General features: G+C 36.5%; 2 protein-coding genes across 2 annotated transcripts; both read right to left on the bottom strand.

Moving 5' to 3' along the window:
* Nucleotides 1-2,251: 2,251 nt before the first annotated feature.
* Nucleotides 2,252-5,570, bottom strand: LOC110803828 (high-affinity nitrate transporter 2.1-like). The gene is made up of 3 exons (XM_022009359.2): nucleotides 4,730-5,570; nucleotides 4,494-4,609; nucleotides 2,252-3,115 (listed from the first exon to the last, which is right to left on the bottom strand). Exons 1-3 carry the CDS (start codon nucleotides 5,528-5,530, stop codon nucleotides 2,467-2,469), a joined length of 1,566 nt encoding a protein of 521 aa, XP_021865051.2. The 5' UTR covers nucleotides 5,531-5,570; the 3' UTR covers nucleotides 2,252-2,466.
* Nucleotides 5,571-9,884: 4,314 nt separating this feature from the next.
* On the bottom strand, nucleotides 9,885-13,367 carry LOC110803818 (high-affinity nitrate transporter 2.1-like). The gene is made up of 3 exons (XM_022009350.2): nucleotides 12,480-13,367; nucleotides 11,565-11,680; nucleotides 9,885-10,795 (listed from the first exon to the last, which is right to left on the bottom strand). The coding sequence occupies exons 1-3, from the start codon at nucleotides 13,278-13,280 to the stop codon at nucleotides 10,135-10,137; spliced, it is 1,578 nt and encodes a 525-aa protein (XP_021865042.1). The 5' UTR covers nucleotides 13,281-13,367; the 3' UTR covers nucleotides 9,885-10,134.
* Nucleotides 13,368-13,435: the final 68 nt, after the last annotated feature.

The raw sequence follows: 13,435 nt of genomic DNA, 5'->3' as shown, positions 1-13,435 counted from the left end.
TGCGATTGAATAATTGCTTCTATGTTTAAAAATTGAGATTGCAACCGTTCACCATTAAATGAGACTTTTTGACTTCTATTTTCTTCTTTATTGTTTTTACGATATGATGCGTAAATTACATAAATTTTGTTTTCCTTTTTGTTGTTATAATTGACAGGCTAAATTTCATTCCTATCAAAGATAAACTTAACGTTCATCAACTAAAATATAGTAAGGGAAGTAGGGATCGTATCCACATGGAAACTGGCGTTCTTTCTACTATTAAAACTAAGGTCTAGACTATCGGGAAACATAAAATTGGTTTGGTTTGAATAACTAAACTGCGACAGTAATTAAATAGGATAAAACAATTAATAAAAGGACTAGGGTATAGGTTCACCAATGAACAATAATCTGGGATGATAAACAATCACTAATAATAAATAAAAAGCGGTTAATCAGACTTGCATGTTCTCTCGAATCGATACTAATCATAGACTTGGAATTAACATGCTCTCGCTATGTATTAACCCCAATTCTACCTAATGACACAAGCCTAAACATCAAATTGCATCTCTCGAATCTTAACTTGATATTGCTAGAATAATACAATTAAACCTGCACAAATCTAATCGCATAGTAGATGAAATCAATCAATAGGAAATCAATCAACAATACCAACAATTAACAAATAATATATAGTTCATCCCTTCATATTAGTTCATGGATTCCCAAAACCCTAGATTAAAACTACTCACGCATAATTGGAATAAACAAAGAAATAATATTAAGTAAAAACATGATTTAAAGCAATTAATAAAACAAAGAAATGAATTGAAATCGAATAATAAAGTTAAGAAACGAAATAATACCTAAACAAAGAACGAGGGAAAATCCGAAAGATTGAAACTTTAATTAAAATAAACTATGACTTTTTGACAATATTTGAGAGAATAAAAACTAAGTTAAGAATAAACTAAGTGTTGAACACTAGGTAATAAGATTATAACTAAGGGCTATATTTATAGTCTTTTCCAAAAAACAAAACAAGAACCGGAAATAAACTTAATGAAAAGCGCGCAGGCCTGTCGTCGCCCGATCGGGCGCTGGGCCGCCCGACGGGCGTCCATCTCGTAACCCGCCCGACGGGCATGCATCCGCCCGTCGGGCGGATTTATATCCTTCATCAGTTTCTTCGGTGTGGGCGCTCGATGGGCTTCGAGGGACGGGCTCCCAATCGGGCGCGTGCTGAAAGGGATTTTCTCCTTATGCTCGCCCGGTTGATCTCCCTTCGCCCACCGGTCGTAGGGCGACCGGCTCGACGCATCATTCTTCACTAATAACATCGAGTCTAACTCTTGGGGCTCAAACATGAACATCATAGGCTCCCAAGAGTTGACAATGATCGTCCACAACCTACTCGAGATCGTGTAGTGGCCCGAAATATCCCGGAACGAGCCTAAAAAGGCAATTTCCCATCAAACGTCCTGAAATCTCAAGGCACACTCGATAACACATATTAGTACTCAAAATGGCTTCTAAAAGCTTATTTAACACAGAAAATTACTAAGGGACGGGGGTAAATACTCTATATAAAATGCATACATCAAACTCCCCCAAGCTAGATCTTTGTTTGTCCCTAAGCAAAGAAATCATCGATGAATACACAAACCAACTTAACCCCCAAAAACATATAGATATTGGGCTTGGCCCCTCTCAAAACTGGTGCGGCCCGTTACGTCGGGCAGGATAAACATGGCGTTTCTCTGAAACATCCAAGACATATGACCAGGACGGAGCATCTGATGTTCAGATTATAGCCGGTGAATGCCGCCGAAATAAGCCAAATCTAACAAATTACTCCCTGGAACCGTAGTATGGTCCCGATCAACAAAATTGGCTACAACGATAGAGATGTGGGTGATCAACCCCCCAAGAACGATTCTCGTTTTATAACGAAAGACTGCAGTGGCAAGGAGACGGTCGGCTAAGTGATAAGCCAAGTTCATTCTATAACCAGCATTTCCCTCTAGCACATAACCTCCCATAATTTCCAACTCCGTACTCTTCACATTTTGATTCTCCTCTCGATCTCTCCCAAAGATAGTAAATCCGATAAACTCGAAAAACACAATGGGGACAGGATGTTGCACAATAAAAGCGTGCATATGTTGCATATTAGGGGGTGCGTAATCCCCCGTCAAACTAGTAACTAATCAAGTAATCAATATGTTCTCATATCCGAAGTACGAGTATGAAATTACACATAAAATGAAATTATTTCTTGTAATAAACAAATTTCACTAGCCACTCAAGCTGGAAGAGTAATTTGATGATGTTAGTCTCATCACCTCACGCACCAAAAGTATCAATTGAAACCATGATCTTTCGGCTAAATAAAAAGTTGCATACACTTAAGTTGTAGGGTAAATTAACAACCATAACAGAAGTACAAGTTTGATTGTATGAAAGTAGGTAAGGATTAAATCAAGCATTTGTAGGTGGAGAAGAGGAGCAGAAACCACCTTCCTTTCCACGCTCGGTTCGAGCACTTTCAGCAAACTTAATATTCCTTTCGTGCATACCTTTACTCTGTTCGTCCTTGTTATACTCGGCAACATAATAAGCCTCCTCAGAAGCACTCTTAGATGGAGGGAAAAACATGCTCCCCCATTGCGGGAAATGCACCAAAGCTACCGGGAGTGTACAAGCAATGGACATAACACCCATGTACAGAAGACCGTCTTCTGTGCTAAAACGATTTCCAGCAAAGAAAATGAACTGGGTCAGTGCGGCCCCCACGTTGCCTCCTGCCCCGGTAAGGCCCGAGATGATCCCTAGGGATCGCCGAGAAATGAAGGGTACAACCCCAAAGGTGGCCCCACAGGCAGCTTGAGCCCCTAGTGAAAATAGGATTAAGGCTACGGTTGCCGTGATAAGATTATTAGCTAACCCTAGCCAAATGCAGAACACTCCACCGGCTGTTTGGAGGATCCATAGGGTCCAAAGCCGTCCCCTCATACCAAAGTAACGGGCGCTATAGTCCGAGGCTAGCCCGCCCAGTGGACGAGAGAAGAAGTTCGCTAATCCAAAGCTGGCTGCTATCACTCCTGCTGTCTGCAGTTTTAGGTTAAACCTGTTGACATGACCACACACGCACGTTAGTATAAACTCCCTCCATTTCGAAATAATGGAATAACTTATCTTTTCACGCTTGCCAATGTAAATGTTTAAAAATTAATATTTCTAATTTTGTATTCGTAAAAGTTATAAAAAGTTGATATTTCGAAAGTAAATACCGAGATGAATCAAACAAGGACTCACACGACTATCTTTTTCCTTATCCATAAATCACAATTGATAGTCAAATTGACATTTGTGAATAGTATCAAACGTCGAAGTGTCCCTATTATTTTGAAATTATGGTAGTTCGAAAGTACCAAATTTGTAACTGACATGTTTTACTTATGTAAAAAAATCTTCATACATATTCATAAAAGTACTACACATAATCTAATTACGCCCTAACAATTGAATAAATCCCCTATAGTTTAACCTTTGTTTTCGTATAGATCATTTAATATGATTTTCAATGATTAAAAATTAAGAATAGTAAATATAATTGGGAAAACTTCTCAAATTTTTTAAGTATGGATCGAGTACGAAGTACGGAGTATATTCTAGAGTACGTTTCTTAGGTCATAAGAAACCGAAGTACGAAACATTAAAAGTAACATGAAAATGATATGTATAATGTATATTATTATATTACATGCTAAGGTCTAAGGGTGTAGGAATGAAGGAATCTGGGGGGAATATTTGGAATCCAGACAGATTCAAAGATTTGTAACTTTCTAATAGTTCTTTCATTAAGATTTAGAAAAGGACTTGCACATTATCTAGAATAATATTATGATTAAGTCAAACAAATATACTACAGTAGGTCGAATTGATGGGATCTGAATATGCACCTAGGGTCGTGGATTCATGTCAGATTCTATGTATTAAAAATAAAAAAGATAACTTAATTAGAGATTCCTTAGCCATAACTCGATCGATATTATTAAGGACCTTAAATCAATTGCCAGCTTGATAATGGAATCTCATGTTAGTAATAGCTTGCGTCATATTATAGTAATATGAGAGAAGATTCTTCTCATTCATTTTTACACCTAGTTTTTGGCCAAAGAATAATTAAGTATGCATAGACTTCTTAGTAATTCTTACCTTTGAAGGGAATTCAATTTGGTGACTTTTTAGTTGTATAGCTTATGTTGTAATGCATGTTTGTGGAAAATACATGAATTAAGAACGGGCGCTCTCCTATCAGACCGTATAATATATACGTAATACGTAGTATTTAACGGTTACACACTTACACATCGCTTAGTAGTGTGTCAGTCGTGTAGGGAGGGTGACGTGACATGTAACATGATAATTTAGGAACTGTCATATAATTGTTCACGAGAACTAATAGTTAAGAAAAACAATTAAGTAAAAAAGCATCAAGATACCTGTCAAAAAAGTATTCTGCAATAACATTATCGGTTGTTAACTCCACACCTAAGGAGTATCCGTAGAGGAGCACAAAGATCCATGTCCGGTAATTGGAGACAGCATACCAAAGCACCTAAATTAAAAACATATTAATAACGTTAATTAAAAACATTGGACTATAATTTCATAAAAATTACTTTTTGTTTAATCTAATTAATTTTTTTATTACTGAAAGTAGTAGTATTAGGTTTACCTTAGGGAGCTTGTCTTTAGCAACCTCACCCTTCTTTATTAGGGCACCAAGGTTACCATCAGGCAAGTCTTGACCAAGAGTAAGCACCAAGAGCCCCATAATAATATGAAGCAACCCCGGAATGAAAAACGCAATCCTCCAAGCAACGAACGACGTGGCCCCCGCACGACGGATAATCTCATACACCACCGGCATAAGAAGTTGGGTTGCTCCACCACCGGCATTGCCCCACCCGGCCGCAGTCCCGTTTACAAGCCCGATAATCCGGCCGTTAAACATGGTACTCATCCAATATTGGCATGACACAAAGGTGGCTAAACAAAACCCTATCATAAACCTAACCGCCACGTAACCTGATGCGTCGGTTATCAACGACATGCAAAAGACGGCTGGGGCTATCAACATGACTAGGAATGCACAAGCGTACCTTGGTCCCATCAGGTCACAAAGTGTACCCATGACTAGCCTTGAGAACACACTTCCCGAGACGGAAGCGACTCCGGCGTTACCAATGTCGTACTTGGTGAGGTTGAGGTTGTCCCTTATGATAGGGACCAAAGGTGCGGCTGCAAAGGTTGATATGAAACATGTGCAAAAGGATATCCAACTTAGGTGAAATGTTGTCATATGGGGTTTGGCTAAGGAGAGGATTTTGAATTTTGTGGCCTTGTGTTCTGTATCGACTGGCAAACCAAACTTGGCTGTAGGGTCCGTTGGGACCTCAGATGGGGAGACGGAGAAGGCATGTGACTGCTCCTTTCCCGTTACCCCATGCATTGAGCTTCCTGGCTCGCCGGCCATTGTGTTTAGTTTTTTTTTTTTTTGTGAGGGGGGTGGGGGGGTGTGGGTTTGTAAGGTAGCTAGTATTAATTAGCTTGCTTCTTTTGGTTTTAATTTTAGAGACAAGTCCTTAACACCACTATATATAGTTGTTTAGCATTGACATTGTTAATTAGCCAAAGGAGATTGCAATGAGGTAATTAGAAGTAATCAAATGCAAAATAAACATATTTTGTTACAAGGTTAGCCTTTTAGATATTTTAAAAGTGTATTAATGAAAGTTTAACAAGGTCAAACACGCATTAACAATGACAATGGAATCCAATTGGTGGAATCTATAAGTATATACAACTATACAAGTAGTGGCCAAGTGGGATATATACTTGTTATAAGTAAGTTAAATACTTGTACGGGACGTTAAACCACTTTACTAGCTTAGAGGATTTTTACTTATGTCATTTGAAAATGAAAAAAATTATAGGTACTAATAAGTGACGTTTAATTTAATTTGTACTTTATTTGTCAGCTTGTAGGTACATATTTTGGTCAGATATATGTATTTCGCTAAAGAATAGGGAGAAAGGTAAAGAAAAATCCACTTCTAAGCACCTTTACTTCATAAGATTCGAAGCCAACCAAACCGGCTACATAATAGTACCGTCCAATCTGTGGACTATGGATTATGGTGCACGATGAGCATGGTGCACTAAAAGAGCATATGTGTATAAGCAAAAGAACATGATACTACGACAAAAAAACATGCGATATAATATTTCACGTTTTTGTTTAACTATTTATTAAAAATATAAATAAAAAGCATATTCATGTTCTTTTCACATAAATAAATGCACCATGATTCACCTTCTAAATTACGTACTCCGTATAATGTAAGAACTTAAGCTTTATCGATACGGAGTGGTTTGTCCATCTTGTATTTTCTAATTCTTGTGGTTAAACTTGAAAATTAGGGATGTTTTTTTTTTTTCCTTACATCCATCCACAGTTTTAAACTTCTCTCTTAGATTATCTATATTTTATTATATTGATCCACCTTTTTACACACTCTCACTTTTTTGTCTTAATATTTGTGCAATAATAATGGTATATATTATTTTGAAACGGAGATATTATAAGTTGTATGAGTTTTCATTTTAATTAATTTTAATGCATATTGTAAAGTTTTATTTTTTGATGGAAGCACGTATTATAAAGATACTTACTTTAAATACAATTAAAAAAAATCTCATGGAAAATCTTATTGGTCTTGCAAAAATTGAAATCATGTGTAGGATTTCATGTGGTTTTTCTTCTTCTTCTACCCCATCAGAACACTATAATTAAAACTAAAATAATTAGAATGTAGATCCACTGATACATATGACATGATCATATTGTATAAAAGATAATTATAAATTTATATATAAGGAAGCCTTCAAGAATTTGGAGAGGATATGTACGAAGGGTATACGAAGTCAAAACTCAAAAAGAGTATTTCCTCCGTCCCGGAATATTTGTAACAGTTTGCCTTTTTGCACTATTTACATAATTCATTTTGACCCTATTTTATTTATAGTATATGAAAACAAGTGTTAGCATATAATATATTGTTGGCTTCATCTTAATATATATTTTCAAACACTACAAGAAATTGTACTATTAACGACGGGAAATACCGTCGCTAAAGGTCAATAATTGTTGATTAACGACGGAATTTTCCGTCGCGAACCCGTCATAAAAGGGGGCCGTCGTTAATGGAAAATCTCGTCGTTAACCCGTCGTAAAAGACATTTGCGACTCTTATGTGACAGGATTTTTACCCGTCGTTATAAGATTGTCATAAAATATACAAATTTTTGTAGTGAAAACATTAATATTTTATAAGTTTTTATAATATATAATTAAAGATATTAATAGTCAAAGTTGTGCATTGTCAATCGTACAGTCAAAACGTTGCAAGTATTCCGGAACAGAGGGAGTATTAAGGGAATAAATACATGAAATTCGGTACGCCGCACCGTATACATACACGAATGTAGAGTGTGGCTTGGCTTACATAGGTACCTAAAGAACAAAGGACAATGGAATCCGCTTCGCCGAATCTGTCCATTTTACGAGTTGTTGACCTAGCCATTCCTTATTTATACTCCTACTTGACACTATAATACCATTTCTTACTTTTCTTTCAATTCCCTAGCTAGCTAGCTAGCCAGGTGTGTAAATGTGCAATTGAGCCGAGTCGAGTGTTGTCTTAATTGCAACGTATAATATGTACAATAAATTTATTGTATATCAGAATAACTTTTACCTAACTTTTTGTAATTTTTACTCAGTTTTATTTATAATTTTTATATTATGAAAATTATTGATGGGTAAATATTTTAAAGGGTTAAATAATTAACTTTCCACCACAAGAAATTGTTCTATTAACGGGATTTTCTGTCGCAAAAGGCCCATAATAACGGGATTTTCTGTTGCGACCCCAACACAAAAGAGGGTCGTCATTGATGGAAGAATAATTTTTATTAAAATGAAAAAAATTATCTATAAAAAATAGATAATTTTTACATATATCGGAACAAAAAATTATTTTGACTTAATTAACTTTTACTTCGATATACAATATTTATTATACACCACTTACAAACTAGAATTTGTGTTGTCAGTTGGCTGTCAACCGAGCTAGAGTAGGTCATAGACTTATATGCTACGTATATCAATTACATCTATCATTTTTCATTTTACACCTAACGAAGTCTTAGCGTAGCGGTATTGAGGACCGGATTACTATAGATTTTAGATTCGAATCCCCCGCCTTCATTTGTGATTCACAAACTTTTGTTTAAAAGTGGTGTACAATAAATATTGTATATCGAAATAAAAGTTAACTCAAAATGAATCGGAAGACACATTCAATATTCGTACTTCCTCTCTCTAATGACTTAATCATCGGTTAGATTTTTCTCGGCTAAACCCCTAAATTAGCTAACATTTGCTCTACTTAACAGGGTAAAGTGTCTCATATCATCCCTTAATTCCACACCCGGAAGTCCGGAACACCACATTACTACTACGTCTTACGGTCGTAAATAAGTTTGATATTCAGTTACGTCCGCCTGAATATATATTAATTAGTTCAACCTAGCTTAGTTCTAAATGGACATTGATAGAGTGACCCTAAGGGTTGGTAACCCTTTCAATATTGAATTTTGATTGGTTACAAATGCATTGAAACTTTACATACAACACTCTCTCTCTTCAATTAATTATGCATATATATTATTTCATGTTATATGTATCTTAGGAGTTGTCAACCCTTAGGGTCAACCAAACATTTTCCGTTCTAAATGAAACTTAAGCAACATAGCGTTTGACATATTCAACCTAAATACAGTTACCTAATTAAATAATGTTTAATACTCCGTCTGTTCAAGATCCCTAAAAAAACCCTATCAGTCTCCTTGTAATAAGGATTGAACACTAGACCTCTTGAATTAAAAGTTATCATTCTTACCATCTTGGCTAGCCACAATGATGTTATATTTTTCTATTTAAATAATAAATACAACCAATGAATAATAACGAATTAAAGGGAAAAAAACAAAAGGGAATTAATTACTTAACTTATAAATGTACAATTCTTCTCTTCTCAACTTAAGCTTGAAAAATAAAAAAAACATAGGGTAATGGAGTGTAATTATGAGTGTGGAAGAGGAAAACATTAACAAGAGTATAATAATCAACTAATCATGAAGAAGAGAACTCGACTTTGTTTTGATTTTCGGATATGGGAAGGAAGTTTGTTGATCGGCCACTGATCTTGCATGGAAATCAGATAATAGCACCACATAAGCACATATTTAAAATAAGTAAATCTCACTAAAAGTAAAACCCGAAGCAACGCCCGGGCCACAAACTAGTTGTTAATCAAAACACGAAAAGTTACTTGTACATTAATCAAAGTTGTGCATTGGCATAGATAATAGTGATCAATGTTGTGAGTAAAACGAACGGTTGAATTCGATCATACTACAAAGTAATACTCCTTCTGTCCCGGAATACTCGACCCGGTTTGACCGGCACGGAGTTTAAGGGACTTGAATTGACTTATTTATTTTAATAGGTAGTAGTTGATAGTGGGGTATTATTTTAATGTAGTTAATGGAAAATGTGTAAAGGGGTGGGGTTGAGGGAGAGTAGGGGTTGAATTTTTAATTATTTTTTGTATGGAGTAGGGGGTAGGTGGGTTAATAGGGGTAGAGTGAGAAATAATATAATATTGTTAGAATATTTCCAGTTTTAGAAACAGGTCAAGTATTAAGGGACGACCCAATAAGTAAAACAGGTCAAGTATTCCGGGACGGAGGGAGTATAGAAGTAGTATAACATGTTTGTTATTGCAAGCAAAATTCACTTGCTACATTACATAAACTGGTAGAGTACGTATTTCCACTCATGCACCAAAACTATCATAGATTCGGCGCAACACTTTAGTTACATACTCAAAGTGATCATGTATTAGCAAGTACGATTCGTACAAATGTTTTATCAAAGAGAAAACTCAAACCAAAACAGAAAAACAACTTCCAATTCAACATTGAATTGAATGGAAACAATTCAATTAATTATTAGATGTTGTTAGGGTTGGGACTTTGTGTGGGAGTAGCAGAAGAAGCCACCTTCCTTCCACGCTCAGACCGCGAACTTTCAGCAAACTTAACACTACCTTCATGCATACCCTTTCTCTTCTCATCATCATCATACTCAGCCACATAGTAAGTCTCTTCATTACCATTTTTAGATGGAGGGAAAAACATGCTACCCCATTGTGGGAAATGTACTAACGCAACAGGCAAAGTGCATGCAATTGTCATAACACCCATGTACTTTAGACCATCATGTGTGCTAAAATTATCCATTGTGAAGAATATGAATTGGGTCAACCCGGATCCAATATTGCCTCCTGCACCCGTGAGACCCGATATGATTCCTAGGGAACGTCGAGAAATGAAGGGCACTATCCCATAGGTGGCCCCACACGCGGCTTGAGCCCCGAGTGAGAAGAGGACTAGTGCTACGATTGCAGTGGTTAGGGTGTTTGCTAACCCTAGCCAGATACAGAATAGGCCACCGGCGGTTTGGAAGATCCAAAGGGTCCAAAGACGACCTCTCATACCGAAGTATCGGGCGCTGTAGTCTGAAGCTAGACCTCCTAATGGGCGGGAGAATAAGTTAGCCATTCCAAAACTAGCGGCAATGATTCCTGCTGTGTGTAGCTTGAGATTGAACCTGTTAATCACACCATCATGTTAGCAAGGTCTAAAATTTGGTATTTTTTTAAAATACACATGATTAAGAAATCATAGACATAAATTATTATATAGACTAAAAGTTTCTAACTTGGCCCTAGACAATAGTAAATAAGGTCTTTATGTCTTACTGAATAGTAGTTTTCGATTTTTAGTTAAGTTGTCGGTTTTCAAAATCAACAACATTATTATAAGGGTGTCAAATTCTTATGCAACTTATATCATACTCCCTCCATTCCTTAATACTCGCACCGTTTTGACTTTTTGCACTATTCACATAATTTACTTTGACCCTATTTTGTTTCTAGTATATGAAAACAAATGTTATTATATAATATATTGTTGGCTTCACTTAATATATATTTTCGAAATATTAATATTTTTATAAGTTTTTATAGTATGTAGTTAAAGGTATAGGCGGTCAAAGTTATGCATCAGCGAGCATATCCAGTCAAAACGGTGCGAGTATTAAGGGACGGAGGGAGTAGTAGTATGAACTTAAAAAGTCATAAACCAAAAACTGGAAAATGATAGTGATATCAAACAGGTCATGTTAGCTAGCTGTTATACCGTTTATGTTTCTTGGGTTGGACAAGTTATCCAGGCCAATATAATGAATATATCAGGCCGGCTGCTTCCAACAATTATGGAGTTATTAATATACTTTTATAGTTTTATGTTTCTCTTTCAAATATAACTAATTCTTCATAATGCTGATTCATGTTTACATATATAAACAAATTAATTACCTGTCAAAGAAGTATTCTGCAATGACGTTATCGGTTGTCAACTCCACACCCAAAGAGTATCCATAGACGAGCACAAAGATCCATGTCCGGTAATTGGAGATTGCGTACCAGAGAACCTAAATTAATTAATCAACGAAACAAAAACAAATTAGTCGATGTAAAATGCTAGCTACTTTCCTTTTATGAAGTTTTAACCTATTTGCATATTTTACGTCATCTTTAATACTATAGACACCTCTAGGGTGCATACTATGTAACGAGTTTCGATAGTTCAATTGTTCTGTACAATACACTATACACATTATTGAAACAGATCTAACTATACCAAATTCGATAACGTATTTTCAGGTTTAATTTGTAGGGTAACAAATATCGTTAGTTTGGAGGTCTGATGTTCATGCATTTGCACCGTAAACAACTAAACATATATAATTAAGAAAATAATAAGTTAGGACTCCAAAGACCAACATAGGCGGCATGTTATGTTGTTTGTTATACTTGAACATAAGCATTAAGAAAGAACGTGATACACATAAATGGCCGGAAATTAACCGTAGATTTAGTCTTAGTAAAATAATAACATGCGCAATTTGGATTATACACCCGGGTGCACAGTGCTCATTGTGCACCCTGTTGAACATTTATTGAAAATCTAAAGAACATTGAGAATGATTTTAATGTACATGTACTAGTAAAATAATTAAATTATATGTTCTATGGATTCGAACTATATGTTCATTGGCTATATGTTCTTTGAGTACGAACAATATGTTCTTTGTATTTCAACTATATGTTCATTGAAAAACAGGGTGCACAGTGAGCATTGTGCACCCGGGTGCATAAACCATATTTTGAATGGCCTATAAGAATTAAAACAAAGATTATGAGAAGATTATAAAGAGTATATTTAATTACCTTGGAGAACTTATCCTTTGAAACCTGACCCGTCTTTTGCAAAGCACCAAGATTACCATCAGGCAAGTCCTGACCAAGTGTAAGCACCAAAATCCCCAATATTATGTGAAGTAATCCTGGAAGGAAGAACGCAACCCTCCACGCGACGAAGGCGGTAGCACCTGTACGGCGGATGATCTCAAACACCAACGGCATTAGAAGTTGGGTTGCACCACCTCCTACATTCCCCCACCCTGCAGCCGTCCCGTTAACCAGTCCGATGATTCTTCCGTTAAACATGGTACTCATCCAATACTGGCACGATACAAAGGTTGCAAGACAGAAACCAATCATAAACCTCACCGCCACGTACCCCGCCGCGTCGTCAATCACCGCCATGCAAAACACCGTTGGGGCGGTTAACATGACAAGGAAAGCACAAGCGTACCTTGGTCCCATGAGGTCACAAACGGTTCCCATGACTAGCCTTGAGAACACACTTCCCGAGACGGATGCAACCGAAGCATTGCCTATGTCTCTCTTGGTTAAGTCAAGGTTGTCCCTTATGATAGGGACTAAAGGGGCCGCCGCAAATGTGGAAATATAACACGCACAAAAAGACATCCAACTGAGGTGGAACGTGATCATGTGAGGTTTTGCCATGGAGAAGATCTTTAGCTTTGTAGCCTTATGCTCTGCGTCGACTGGTAAAGAAAACTTGGCCGTAGAATCTACTGGGACCGTGGAGGGGGAGACCGAGAAGGCGAACGATTGTTCCCTCCCCGTGACTCCATGCATTGAGCTTCCCGGCTCACCAGCCATGGTTTAATATTATTTTTTTAATTTTTTTTGAACACAATTAGAAGATGATAAAGAGGTGTTAGCTAGTTAATGTGTTACGTTGTTGGAGACAAGTAGTCTTTAGAAAAGTCTATATATAGTAAGGTAACGTTGACATGTTAAAGGAAGATAATAAA

The sequence above is a fragment of the Spinacia oleracea genome, chromosome 1 (genome assembly GCF_020520425.1).
Source record: "Spinacia oleracea cultivar Varoflay chromosome 1, BTI_SOV_V1, whole genome shotgun sequence".
Taxonomy (NCBI): domain Eukaryota; kingdom Viridiplantae; phylum Streptophyta; class Magnoliopsida; order Caryophyllales; family Amaranthaceae; genus Spinacia; species Spinacia oleracea.
This window is presented reverse-complemented; position numbering and strand designations above follow the sequence as displayed.

Bases quoted from the DNA above. Each gene is read 5' to 3' on its own strand.
- LOC110803828 (XM_022009359.2), bottom strand. From the start codon at position 5,530: ATGGCCGGCGAGCCAGGAAGCTCAATGCATGGGGTAACGGGAAAGGAG. The intron at 4,610-4,729 runs GTAAACCTAATA...TTTTTAATTTAG, and splicing joins CTAAAGACAAGCTCCCTAAG to GTGCTTTGGTATGCTGTCTC. The intron at 3,116-4,493 runs GTATCTTGATGC...TCATGTCAACAG, and splicing joins GCAGAATACTTTTTTGACAG to GTTTAACCTAAAACTGCAGA.
- LOC110803818 (XM_022009350.2), bottom strand. From the start codon at position 13,280: ATGGCTGGTGAGCCGGGAAGCTCAATGCATGGAGTCACGGGGAGGGAA. The intron at 11,681-12,479 runs GTAATTAAATAT...TAATTAATTTAG, and splicing joins CAAAGGATAAGTTCTCCAAG to GTTCTCTGGTACGCAATCTC. The intron at 10,796-11,564 runs GTAATTAATTTG...TGTGATTAACAG, and splicing joins GCAGAATACTTCTTTGACAG to GTTCAATCTCAAGCTACACA.